This window comes from Anser brachyrhynchus (genome assembly GCF_964034855.1).
Source record: "Anser brachyrhynchus genome assembly, chromosome: 2".
Lineage (NCBI taxonomy): Eukaryota > Metazoa > Chordata > Aves > Anseriformes > Anatidae > Anser > Anser brachyrhynchus.
The window spans coordinates 42,456,984-42,469,724 of NC_137695.1; the positions used below are offsets into that span (position 1 = coordinate 42,456,984).

Below are 12,741 nucleotides of genomic sequence, written 5' to 3' on the forward strand. Positions count from 1 at the left end.
TTAGAGCATAATCAAACCTGTAAATGATCAACCATGAGAAGAAATCTGGCTGATTGTTTGGCAGTTTCTTAACCGTCTGCTACAAATTATATGGCTATTGTATTCTGTGCCCAGAGCAGGACGATCTAATAACAGCAATAATAAAAATAGAAAATTCACTGCACTATGTCAATTGTGCACTGGGTCCTGCATATCAACGTATGCCTACCTTTTCTCATTTTCACATGATATCCAGCAGACAAAAAGACAGTGCAACACACACCTAAAATGAATGGAATTAATCTGGAAATCATGTTCACTACCACTTTTTGATCTGGTGCTTGTCTAAGAAAAAATTAGCTTTGAGTCACAATACAAATCTCTCTGTTTCAGATTAGTCTGTGCACAAATTTGGCAAATGGCTTTGATTCATTTAAACCATGCACAACCTCAGACCTCTTCTTGTGTCCCATTTATCACAACTAAACACCACTTCCAGCATTCTGCTGAATCAGGGGCTGGATTCACTGTTCCCATGGACAGGCAGCCATATGCTATGTGTGCTCTGGTATACAATGGTTAATTTCCCGGGGGAAAATAAATCTTGCAGAAATTTCTCTTCGTCGGGCCTTTTATTAGACACCGCTAGATCTGAGTCCTGGGAGAGCATGATTTCTTTGGCTGCAATGGCATGTGCACTCTTAGAAAACACAGAAATAGGCTGGGCATACCAGTGCTAGCACCAGTACCGAGTCCAACAGCTAGACTACTGCTTGCACGTTTGTTAACAAACGATCAAGAAACAGCCTTAGCTCATGAATGAGCCTGCCTGAGCACCCTGGAGAGAAGGTTGCTTATACTTGGCTTTCTTCTGCTTCCTCCCTCACCAGATTTGCCCCTCTCCCTCTTTCTCTCACCTCTTCCAGTTTTAACCCACCTGATATGCTCTTAATGGTTTGGCACCTGATGGAAATCAAGGGAAAATTAACACGTTCCTTCTAACTGACATGCTAACATTTTCTAAACCACTTCAGTTTCCACCCTGGGAATGCTATGCTCTTGCTCAGCCTCAGAAGAGATTTGTATTTCACACAGGGGACAACCAAATCCACTCTCCAAAGGATGTCGTTCATGATCTGTTTTCCTTGAAATGCCACACACTCCCACGGGCACCCTCCCCTTACCACTAGTGAATGGACAGCCACTGTCGGTGTAGGATATATTGGATGGAGACTTGCAGACTGCTGGGACCCAGACGTCATGTTCCCTCTTCTGTTTTCTTCCCTTCCATCTTTCATCATACATGGACGGTAAGATTTTTCTGCCCAAGATTTTTCCCATCACATTTCTGCATAGCAGCTATGTCAGGCACGGTGACAGCTGCGTGCCAGAGTCCTACATTATCAGAGACAAAATTAAAAACAGTTTTGTCTCTGATGGCTTATTTCTTACCCTCATATTCAAAGACTGATTTCTCTCCCAGCTTTTCTACCTCCCTTTTCCTATCTTTTGACCCATGCAGAATCGTTGCCCAGGATGCTCAAGGGTGAGGAAAATTATACAAACATCACAGCAGCTGTTGTTGTTCTCAGATACCTTCTTTGAGCATAGGACAGAGGCTGGCATTTGAAGGACATTTTTTTTTTTTATCAGCAATGTCTACTTCCACATCCCCTGTGTTACCCCGTCTCCCTGTTTGTGTATTGCCCCCTGGACAGAGAAACCAATTTCAGCAGAAAGAAATATGCCTGTGGAATCATCCCTGACTGCTTCAGTATTTTTCCAGGCTGAGACATGTCCTCCGCTGCCATTAAGTTATCTTCTAAACACAAAACAAATAGAACAAGTCCTCTTCTCTGGAGTTCCTTTAAGAACAAGCCATGTTTGGCTGCACAAAAGCTTTTAATGTGTGTTAGCAGATACCTGTCCATCTAGAAAGAGAGGACATTACAGAAGTGCTCAGGACCAGAGACAGATTGGACTGTAGGTCAGGGCGGTCTCCTGTTTCACGGCATACCTGGGCTTGAAGGAATTAAAGCCTGATCTGGGACAAGAAACTAATCATATATTAAAGCATCATCAAGGGGTGAAATAGCATCAGTCAAATTTATATTTAATCCTGAAAGCAGCAAGCGTCTCCTGTTGTTCCCTTGCTCCATGGGGCTGTGGTTTCACAGTACAGAATGCTCGGCAGCAAAACAGGCTTGCAGTACCTCTGGGATGCCTCTCTTGTCCAGCTGTGGCTGCTGATCTTTGCTTGCCCCTGCACTGGAGGAAAAAAAAAATAAAAATCAGGCTGGGTATAACCCAGGAACAACATAGAGACGTTACCAAAGTAAAACTATCACCCACAAGTGTGTATGTGCTGGTTGCTTAATGGAAATGAGAAGGAAAATTACAAGCATAGACTAGACTGGTTCACTTTACCATTGGGGCCAAAAATATGCACAAAACAAGCTACCAGGACTCATCCAACTATGCAAGTAAGACCAGCATGTTCATGCCTTGATTTTGCTTAAGGCCCCAATTAATTTCTAGAGGAAGAAAGCAAGAAGCACATATAAATATCAACACAAAACAACAATGACCCACACGTTGCAAAGACGGTCAATACAGCGGACCAAATAGCTTTCTTTCCCCCCCATCTCAAACATTTCTAAGACAATATACAAGATGAGACTGCTTCATCTCTACCAGATCAGCTGTCTTCAAAATGGCACAGTACGAATTTGTAAAAGAGTAACGCAAATTAAATTGTGCACACTGCAGGAATTTATCAATCTGTATCAGCAAGGGAGAAAAATAAGACAGACAAGTCATCTACGTCTAACATGCTGTAGTGAGAGAATTGTCATCATCTTTGGGATTTTATAAATAAAATAAATATAAAAAGACAAGTAATTTTCTCACCTAATTTTCCTGTAGAACTGATAATTAAGTGTTGTTGGCTGCATCACCAGCACACATTTGTGATAGTTGATATAGTGTCTCTGCATATTTAGAAGCTAAAAATCTTCTCTTTTGCTGAAGTAAAAATACCTGTTTCATGGCCTTTTATCTCCTTCAAGTAATAATCCAGCTTTTATTTTTTAAAAGTTGCCATCGATGAAAAGTCTTACATTTTTTGAATGTTTCACATACCTAGGACCTCACTGAAAAGCAGTTACTGTATATATTATGGAATGAGTCCAAATACATTGAGAAAATCTTAAGATGTTACATTAAAATGTACATTAAAAACATACATTAAAAAAACACTAGGTCAAAGCTTGGAAGACCAAACCTGTGCTCAAGGTGGAAGTTCAGCTGTTGGTTTTACTTCACTTTGTGACATTTTGTACATCCAGTAATTTATGTTTTTTGTGTGAAGTAACAAAAACAAAGCTAAAATAATGATGTACATAGGAAAAAGGATCATCACACGTGAGGAAAGTGTTTGTGGATTTTCTCACAAGTGCATACTTACATACAAGCATGGTTCATTCCTCATGCAGCAGGTCAGCAATATTGACATTGTACTTGGCCCTTCCTCTCTTAGTTGCCATCATCATTGTCTCAGTTTTGCTGTTTGCAGAGTGAAGGGGAAGTGTGAACGAGGGCAGACTCTGAACCTGTGAGCAAGAACCAGTGCAGAGCACGGATAAATGCCCTCAGAAGGCAGCAGGATGGCTGTGCCCTGCTCCCCAGCCCTATGGCCACTCTCCCCATGGGATTTCCCACCACAGAAATACCACACGACAGAGGCAGGGGATCACAAACCCTCTCCTTCCTTGTTTTACTGAGAGCTAACTCCAGCCACTTTGCCCATTACAAAGCGGTTTGTAGACTCATCCTTCTGGATAAACAGAGCCATCAGGACAACAGGGAACAGCAGCACCACACCGGTGAACATCCTCCAACAGGACATGAATGGTTGCAGGCATCAGAGGACTAGCCTGGAGGCATCTCCTCCTCCTTCTCATGGGAGATGTTCTCCAAGGCCTATAGAAAATTCAGACCTCCAGCTGGAAAAATCACAGACTTATGTATCTTCTGTTCCCAGAAAGGAATAGATGAGAGCTGAGGCATCTTCTCCAGCACACCTTACACACCCTCACATTTCATCTCTGTCCTCAAGACTCACATGACTCGCTGCCTGCCAGGACACCCCCATGACTACTGAGGGACATCTTTCTTGCCCTTGCCTGAATGAGATTCTGGATGCCTGACCACTTCACCTGCTTTCCAGCACCAAATCCTCCAAACTGGGTGGTTTCCCTTGGCCTGAAGTACCAAGAGAAGCAAGTCACCTCCCAGGAGACCCAGAGTTCCTTTCTGTCCCTCCCCAGACCAGTGCCCCCGCAAGAGACCCTTCTTCCCCAGCACCCAGCCCGAGGCTCTGGCATGTACCACCACAGGGGAACCAGGGAGAAAAGCAAACTGGGTGAGAAGATACCTTCAAAGGGCCAGCTGGACCCAGAAGAGGTGATCAGGTTAGAGTTGGAGTAGGTGTCAATGGCATCGTTATCACCCAATGTGGCAAGAGATGATGGCATCTCACCTGGCGCTCAATCCCCCATGCAGCCCACCTGAGGAAGGCCCTCACATCCCATTCCTCCTGATGAATCCAGCTGCAGCTCTTGCCCCAGAGGAAAAATACACTGTTATATCACAGGGTGTCTGGGACTCACCTCTGACCACACTGACAGACAGGCTTTACCTGAAATCAGTGTCTCCATGCTCACGAGGGACCCCGATGACCAGCTGCAGTAGTTTGGTGCAGCAGCACTCAGAGCTGCCCTGCCTGTCCCCGGGCTGGAGGTGCTGGCAGGGGTAAAGGCAGACAGCCACCGGGTGAAATTCAGAAACTGCCCCAGAAACGTTTGCTTGGGTCTCACTACAGGGCCTGTAATTACTCCAGCACATTGCTGGTAGACAGACACCCTTCATTTGGTTTCACTTATTTTGGTAAAAAACAAAACAAAACAAAACACCACCCTTCCCCCTCCCCTGAGATGACATTAAAATAAACTGTGTTTAAACTGAAACCAAGTGCTTGTACAGTATTTTCCTCAGTATGAAACTTGTTTTAAGTCAAACCATTGAAAGTTCCCTTAGTAGGCAGGGCTTTGAAGAGCGCATACTCACTACTACCCATGACACTGCAAATTTCAGCACTAGCCCATGGTAACTCCCATGCCAGGTACGCAGCAGAGTGCAGTGTTAGCAAAACTGCTGTCATTTACCACAGTCACCAAACAAAATCAAAGCCTGCATGCGCCTACAGAGCTGTAGCTCCCCGAGCGTGGGGAGCCCCAAGCCCTGCTTCTTGCTTGTTTGTCGCTGAACCCAGACAAGGTCACGATGGGCAAGTGTTGGTGGGTGCAAAGCCCTGATTGTTGCCCAGCATGTTTGGGACCAGCCATGTCTCCCTACTCATTCAGACAACATTTATTAGAGGCATTTCTACTGAAAGGCTTGTTATTTTCCCAAGTAGAGATGAGCAGCCCCGGCTTTCTCACGGTGCTTTGCTTTCTCCTTTCTGCACGCCCCCCCCCCCCCCATCACTGTTGTGTAACAACCCACAAGATACATGACATTTATCACGACACTTCTCATCCATTCACTTGACAATTAGAAATGCCCTGTGGGAGGGCTGGAGGTTTGATATTTGTGTTTGTATTTTTGAGTTTCAGCATTTCGGTAACCCTTCGTTACCATTGACATGGCCAAAAGTCAGCGCACACTTCACAAGACAGGCACCTCCAGTTCACAGCCAAGCATTACCTCCTCAACAGAAGGAAGGGGAGCTTGGGCTTGCAGTCTCATTTGTATGAAGAAGCACCTCCACCAGCATCTCCTACTCAGCTGACAACAAGTCACACCATCAGGAAAGGTTTGTCAACCTCGCCTTCCCCTTGGAAGAGAGGTTTGTGGGGCAGCGATGAAATTTGCCATTTCTTTGCCAATGGACAGCTAAAGTCAGATTCTGCTTGCAGCAAAACCAGATTCAGCTACTGCTTATGAAAACAGCCCGAACCCACTTCTAAACAAATAATAATCTATTTTTTTTTAACATCTGGCATAAATGTATTAATTATAACATCACCCCATTTGCTCACTACCACTACTTGTTTTAAGGTACATCGCATGGGCATACCATGGTCAAGTAAATCAAGGTAACTAGAATTCAAATAAACAAGGTGATTTACATCAGAATTAAGATGAAATGACACAAATTATGATAGGTTTATGCCCAGACCTAGGGCTGATAGAGCTACTAGGATTATTACACCTCAAACCACTTGCAGAATAAATAATTAAAACAAAAGCAGATTCCGACTTGCTTAGACTTGTCTGCAAATAATGAAACATCAATAATCATGCAGGAAACTTGCTGTATTTTGCTGTAGTTGATTTTTGAATAGCAGGCTTGGTTCGTTGCTTCCCGCAGTCCCCGTAGCACTGCCATCACCACTAGTTGCAAGGGAGGTGGTTTCGCAGGCAGTGGCTTTCCCCTGCAGAGGCTGCTACACCACGCTGCCTGGAGGCATGGTGTGTTGATTGAAGCATGGCCTCTATGTGTCATGTGTCAAGGATGATATGTCACCAAACCATCCTTACATCTCTACGCAAGGTGTTGAGATAACACTAGCAAATCGTGGTCTCATGACTGCTTTTTAGTATCTAACATAAATCAATATAAGCTCATTCCATATTAACATTGATGTCATGAATGTTTACTAATGCATAGAAGACATGGGATCAATGCAAAGAAAGGATTTCCACTATAAGTTTACAATGAAGCAGAGACATGGAGCTGACTTTCCCCCTCCAGCACAAATTACAAGTGAGTTTATACTGCATTGTGCAAGGGCAGAGTGCAATATTTGTGATAAATTATTAAGAAAACAAAGCTTCCCTTCCTTCTGTCTTTGAGGGAGCAACTTAATTTTGGCTATATCAGTTTGCTATTTGCAATTGTTAGATAAATTACGCTGTGAGTGAAACCTGAGCTTTCGGGTATGTTTGCTGGCAAGTAAAACTCTGTCGTGTCAGCAGACCGGTTACCGCACGTATTCACAACTCGTGCTGGTTGACCAGGCGTCATCTGATGGGACAATGTTTTTTCACTCTTCTTTTTCCATGTTTCAGGACAGAACCTGTCTCTACAAACACTTGGAGATGTCCCGTGCCCGGATCCAGCACTGTGCATGGCAGCGTGCACTGTACACCCCAAAACTCCCACCCGTTCCCGCCTGATCCTCCCCATGCTGCCAGCATTGCACAGGGGCCCATGGTTCGGAAGCGAACAGCCAGCGATGCAGATCTGAGGGCAGCACGCTGTTACTTTCAGTTTTAATGTTTTGCCATTGCTGCTTTGAATAGTTGTGTACACTCGCCTTAATGGAGTGCTTTTCTTTGTCATAGGGCGATATTTATTTTAACAAGGGGATTTTGGCAACAGGCTGAAAGGAGAGTCCCCCAAGTTAATTCCTGTTTCCTGGAGGGATGGATGAAGAAGATGCTTTCCTCCGTGTTGGTGTCTAACCTCAGCACAAGCTGCTCCTGGCCAGCTGGCATTTATCCCGCTCCTCACCAGGCAGCCGCACTTTGGGGTGTTTCATGGGGCCAAGACGTACAAGAGAAAAAGGGCGGATGCAATCCTCCTCCTCTTCCTTCACCCTCTCTGCAGCTCTCTAGCCTTTGCACTGCTGGACCTGACCCAAAGGAGCCTGGAGCCCCTGGGCAGCAGGGGCTGGTGGCTGCATTGCCGTACCCCATGGCAGGCTGCGCAGGCTGAGCCAGCACCTCCGCTCCGCACACGTCTGCAGGAAGGTGAGCGTTAGCATCTCACCCCAGCCTCTTCCCGGATACGTGTTTGTGTATGTGTGTGCTTTCACAGCCTTGCAAACGACGAAAAAAGATGGTTCTTTTCAGCAGTGATAGTCTCACAAGGAAGTGGCAGTCTTGGGACATCAGCATTGCAGCTCCAGTCTGGATATCAGCTGGGGAAATCCCTGCCCCTTTGTATCACCGCATCCAGATAACCTCAGCAGGCTCATCCCTCTCCACTGCAGTCCTGCCAACAGCAGCAAGGCTAGGAAAACCTGCGTAAGGCAGGCTGAAGTGAGTTACTGACACCTGAGGCACGCTGAAGGCTGTAGGTGATGCTGCCCCCACCAACACCCCAAAAGCAGGCAGCAGGATGCCGGCTTGTACCTCACCAGCTCCCAGGTTACACAACCGAGGGCAGAGAAAAACAGGTCGCGGAAAGGGGCTGAACTGTGAACCGCGGCTGCAGGCACTGACCTTGACCTAGCGCTCCTGCGGGCGAGGAGCCTCCCCGGGGAGCCGGGCAGGGCGGCAGCGGTCTGCGCGACACGGCGTGGGGCTGCGGGCAGATCTCCCACCTCCTGGCTCTCGGCCGAGCACCAGGGCTGGGTTTGAAGCATGCTTTGGGCAGGTTTAAAGCACGCTTTGGGCAGGTTTAGAGCAAGGCAGTGTAGCTAAGGCCGGAAGGCCCTGACCTGCGGTGCAGCCACACGCTGCCCTGAGCACTCGTCCCAGCTGGCCAGGTGTCCTCGCAGGCTGCTGAGAAACAGGGGGTTATTTCTGCCACAGTCCCATGTCTCAGTGTCCCCACAGACCTCCCTTCCTTCCGAAGGTACTGCAGAAAGTCTGAAATGTCTTTGCTCTAGCAAAGAAACAGCGTTAACACCATTCAGCTGATGCTGCTGAAGGCAAAACAGCAACAGCTGGGGACTTGGGTGAAGGGGAGAGGGGAATAAAAAAACACCTTTGTGAGGATCCATGAAACAGCACCATAGATTAATGCATAAATGACAGGATTTTCATTTTGGAAAGAAGGGGTGCACTGAGAGCACTGTAAGATAAAGTGAAATAACTGAGCTGTGACCAGCTCCGTGCCATCCACGAGTTCCCACTCACAGCAAAACGTTTCTTACTGAGAGGCACCAGTGGTTATGTGGCCTTAAAAGAGTCCCAGAAATAACTCTCGGGCTGATAAAACCGCTTTCACTGCTGCCCAGCAAGAGCCATGGGAGCAGCGGGCTCCTGAGGGGTTCTTGGTGCCTCCACGCTGCAGCAAGAGGAGGGTGGCATAAGGCCATGGGAATCTCCACAAGAAATGACTGCTTGTCCAAAGTACTACGATTGCCACTTCAGCTGCTCCTCTCTGGTGTACTGTACTTTCTTTTAGCAGCACCTGAGCACCAAGCACAGAGAGCACCAGAGGCTGTGTGATGTTTTTATGTATTAATCTGTCTTTGCAGCACTCCTGGGTAAGTCAGCGAGAGAAAATAACCTTTTGATTTCCAACACAACCAGCAGTTTGCAATCCAAGGCTGCCTAAATCAGAAGATTACAAAACTTTAGCTTCCACCCCCCACTTAATTTCCTTCAGCAATTTATCACCTCTTTGCAGCTCACACATACAGAACAACCAGGAAAATTTCTTAACACCCCTTTGGCAAGCCACATGGAAGCAACTGCCAGAGTATTTTTTTATTATTGTTTTCAGGGCCTACGGCAAAGCAGACCTTAAAAAACAAAACAAAAAAAAAGTACCCAAAACCAAACTAAACTAGGAAAAAAATTAACTACCTACCTTCTGCATGCAAGATGCATGCAAACAGCATGAGAACCCACATGAAAGCGCAAAAGAATTTGTCTTTCAAATGGAATTGCCCTGGAAAACATACTGAGAAGAGTGTTAGCTTGCTCTCTCCCAACACATAACTACATACATGTGTTTGTATGTATATATATTACATATTTACACAAATTATTTTAAATATATTAGAGAGGGGTGTTGCCTGAAGTTTTGCAAAGCAGCAGGAGAATGGGAACTAAAATTCACTCTCTGCTCCTATTCCACTGGCACTGAATATTCGATTTTTTTTTTTTTCCTATTCCATTTCTCTCCTTTTCCACTAAGCCTGCTAGCTCAAGCTCAGGAAGTTTGTGCAGTTCCAGCACGGATGGAATACCGTTGTTATTTCCTGTTCTATAGCAACTGATTCTTTAATGAATTGAATACACGGGCTTGGTTCTTTGCTGCTCCATAGCCCACACTCCTGTTTTAAAGTGGTGTGAAGTGGTGGTAAAATGATGCCTTACTAATTGGTAGCATTTTACACCCACTAACCAAGCCCTTGGCAGCAGTGTTAATGATCACACAGAGTGCAAAGCCATAAGAATCAGATCTCAGGGGGTTATGGCCAGGAGAGGTGAGATCAGGAGCAGCTCGCTGGACTTGCAGTACTGCAGTCCTGCCATGCAGGCGCTTGTGCAGCTCTTCTTGTGCTCCACATGACCTGCTCACAGCCTTGCAGATGTGCAGCCTTCTTCAGACTAGAGTTTCAGCTGTCCCTTCTCTAATTTGCACTTTCACGATGGGTTTCACGGCCAGGTTTTCATGCCAAAGGTGACAGTTCTTATTCAAGAGTCATCTTCCCTCCCCACACCCAGCACAAGGGTATATTTATGCCACATCAAATGCCAGAGACATGTCTAAAGGTGATCTGAGACAACACCACAACAGAGATGTGACCATCTCCCCTGAGGCTTGTCCCTTTTTGCTGCCACAGTTTGTGCCTTAGTCCTGCAAGCACGTGACCAGGTTAATGCATTTGCCTGCACTCCCACTTACCATTCTTCTCTTAGATCTGCACTTTGATGAGATGCATTTCCAGAAAAGCACACCAACCAGAAACACCATTTCCAACCCACTATTCTTCATTAGGTGAGTAGGCAGCCAGGGCACTCAACGGAAATATCTCAGTTTCTGACCACTTGGCACAGCTGGGTCTCCATTCAGAGCTTCTCGCCTGGCTGTTAGACCACAAATTTATGAGATGAGGAGCATCTTTCTGGTTTGAATCTGTAGGTTTTCTGGTATAGTGGAGTCCTGACCTGTGAGCAGGACAGACACATCCTTTATCTCTTATACAGACGACACATAGAAAAAGAGAATTCTGCCCAAAGCCTTTCAACTAATCCTCACTGAATTGTTTTGTTACGCTGCTCAACAGGATGAACATTTCACATAGAGCAGGTAACTGGTCCCGCTACCCTTTGCTTTTGAGACTCTATTTTCATGCGGCATGTCTACTGCAGAGGAGAAAAGCATTCATGTAGTTTCATTTTGCTCTGACAGCCTCTCAGTAGGAGGCAAAATCCCTTCTCTTCTATCTCTGTAGCTGATGGTCTTGCAAAGCCCACTGAGAAGAGGCTAGCATGTAATCCACTAAGTGCCCGCACTGTGGTTCCCTGCTGGGCCCTATCTCCTGCATGCATGGTAGACTACTGAGTCCTGAAGCACTGTTAATGCAGGCTCGAAACGCTGGCAAATCTGCTTACAGAAGAGGTTTCCCCTTATGTCCTGTGTGCTTTGTACCAGATATGTATGAACGAGAGCTTTTATTGCTAATACCAGAGGCACAAGTGAGTGTGCACGCATACAGACTCACAGCACTTGCATAGTAAACCCTATGTGATCCAAACCAGGATATGGTATCGGTCATCGTGTCTCTATTGATTTTTCCTTTTCCTTTCTCATACTACATATAGTATACTTGCAGAAAGAGTTCTTCCTTGCACACATGACTTCATTGGAAAAAGGGGGGATTCATCTACTGATGTTAGGCATCTGACTGAGACTTCTAAGCTGCATGCCCTTCTTCCATGCTGGCAGGAGGAGGGCAGGAAGCAATTAGCTGGCATACCTACGCCCTTCTCACAAAGAACTGCTTCCACCTATAGCACCGTGCATTTGCAGTGCAGCGTATGCAGTTTCCCCAAACAAAATAAGCTACAGTGGCCAAAGCTATTATTTTTTTCTTAGCGTAACTGCGTCCACAAAGGACATTTGGTAGTATGCTGTTGAAAAAAATCACACTTCTAATCAAGAGTATTTTTTCTGGCAAAAGTTGCTGGCGTGTGATCTTAAAGCACTTCGCACTTGTGATTCTCCTCTGTCGTGCTACTGCACCTTGGCATTACTGGAGCCAGGAGTCCTCACACAACAGCAGCAGCCAACCTTCCCTGCTCACAGCACGTGCCCAAACCACAGGTTCTCCAGATGCCTCCGGAAGCCCTGCAGCATATGTTGCATATTGTCATGGTGTCTGCATGGCACATACCCAGAACCTGCCCCACTTCAACCACAAAGACAGTTGCCCCACAGCTCTGTCAGTCGCCCCAGGGACCTGACATCATTCCCTGGTGGCTTGACAATGCTTCAGAGTGGAAGAAACAGGGAAACCACAGAAGAATGCAACAGCCACAGCTGAAGCCATAATTTTTACTAGAGCAATTAAGACAACTGGCAATAACAGACTTAAAAACAAAAAGCAAAATATTGATGTGGCCAGAAGCTTATCCCTTCTTTCTTCTTGAGCTAGTATCAGTATTGCCTCCTTCTTGCTATTTTCCTTAGACTAGCCCAGCTGTTACTGTTAAAATTACTTTGCATCAGCTCTCTGGAATGGAAGGGAGCATCTAAACGAACTAAATCTGCTGCTTCTAAACACAACACAACTTCTTCGTACCCATATCAGAGCGATCTGCCTCCCTGATTCATAGTATAATCCCTGAAGCCAGCAACCAAAGACTAACCAGCACGGCTATCGAAAGACACATGGCTGAAGCAAGGAGTAACTTCCCAAGCCATTGTGTGAGCATCGGGCCTGCAGATAGCATAATGAAGTCCTACTGGTTGGGTGGACATGAGATTAGATTAGATCAGATCAAATCATA

The 12,741-nt window shown here is 45.9% G+C and overlaps 1 protein-coding gene across 26 annotated transcripts in view; it reads right to left on the bottom strand.

Moving 5' to 3' along the window:
* LOC308189295 (uncharacterized protein) overlaps positions 1-12,741 on the bottom strand; it is a 57,381-nt gene that overhangs the window by 6,525 nt on the left and 38,115 nt on the right. For 4 of the 26 annotated variants that reach the window (XR_013946262.1, XM_080579175.1, XM_080579174.1 and 1 more), the window contains exons 2-6: positions 9,590-10,896; positions 8,272-9,330; positions 4,520-8,069; positions 3,446-3,590; positions 1,164-2,247 (exon numbers count right to left, since the gene is read on the bottom strand). Coding sequence is in view for 19 of the 26 variants with exons in the window: in XM_080579175.1 (XP_080435301.1) it covers positions 1,164-1,320 (157 nt within the window). In the remaining 7 variants the exon portion in view is untranslated. The other 22 variants (XM_080579168.1, XM_080579166.1, XR_013946263.1 and 19 more) reach the window with 21 other exon arrangements.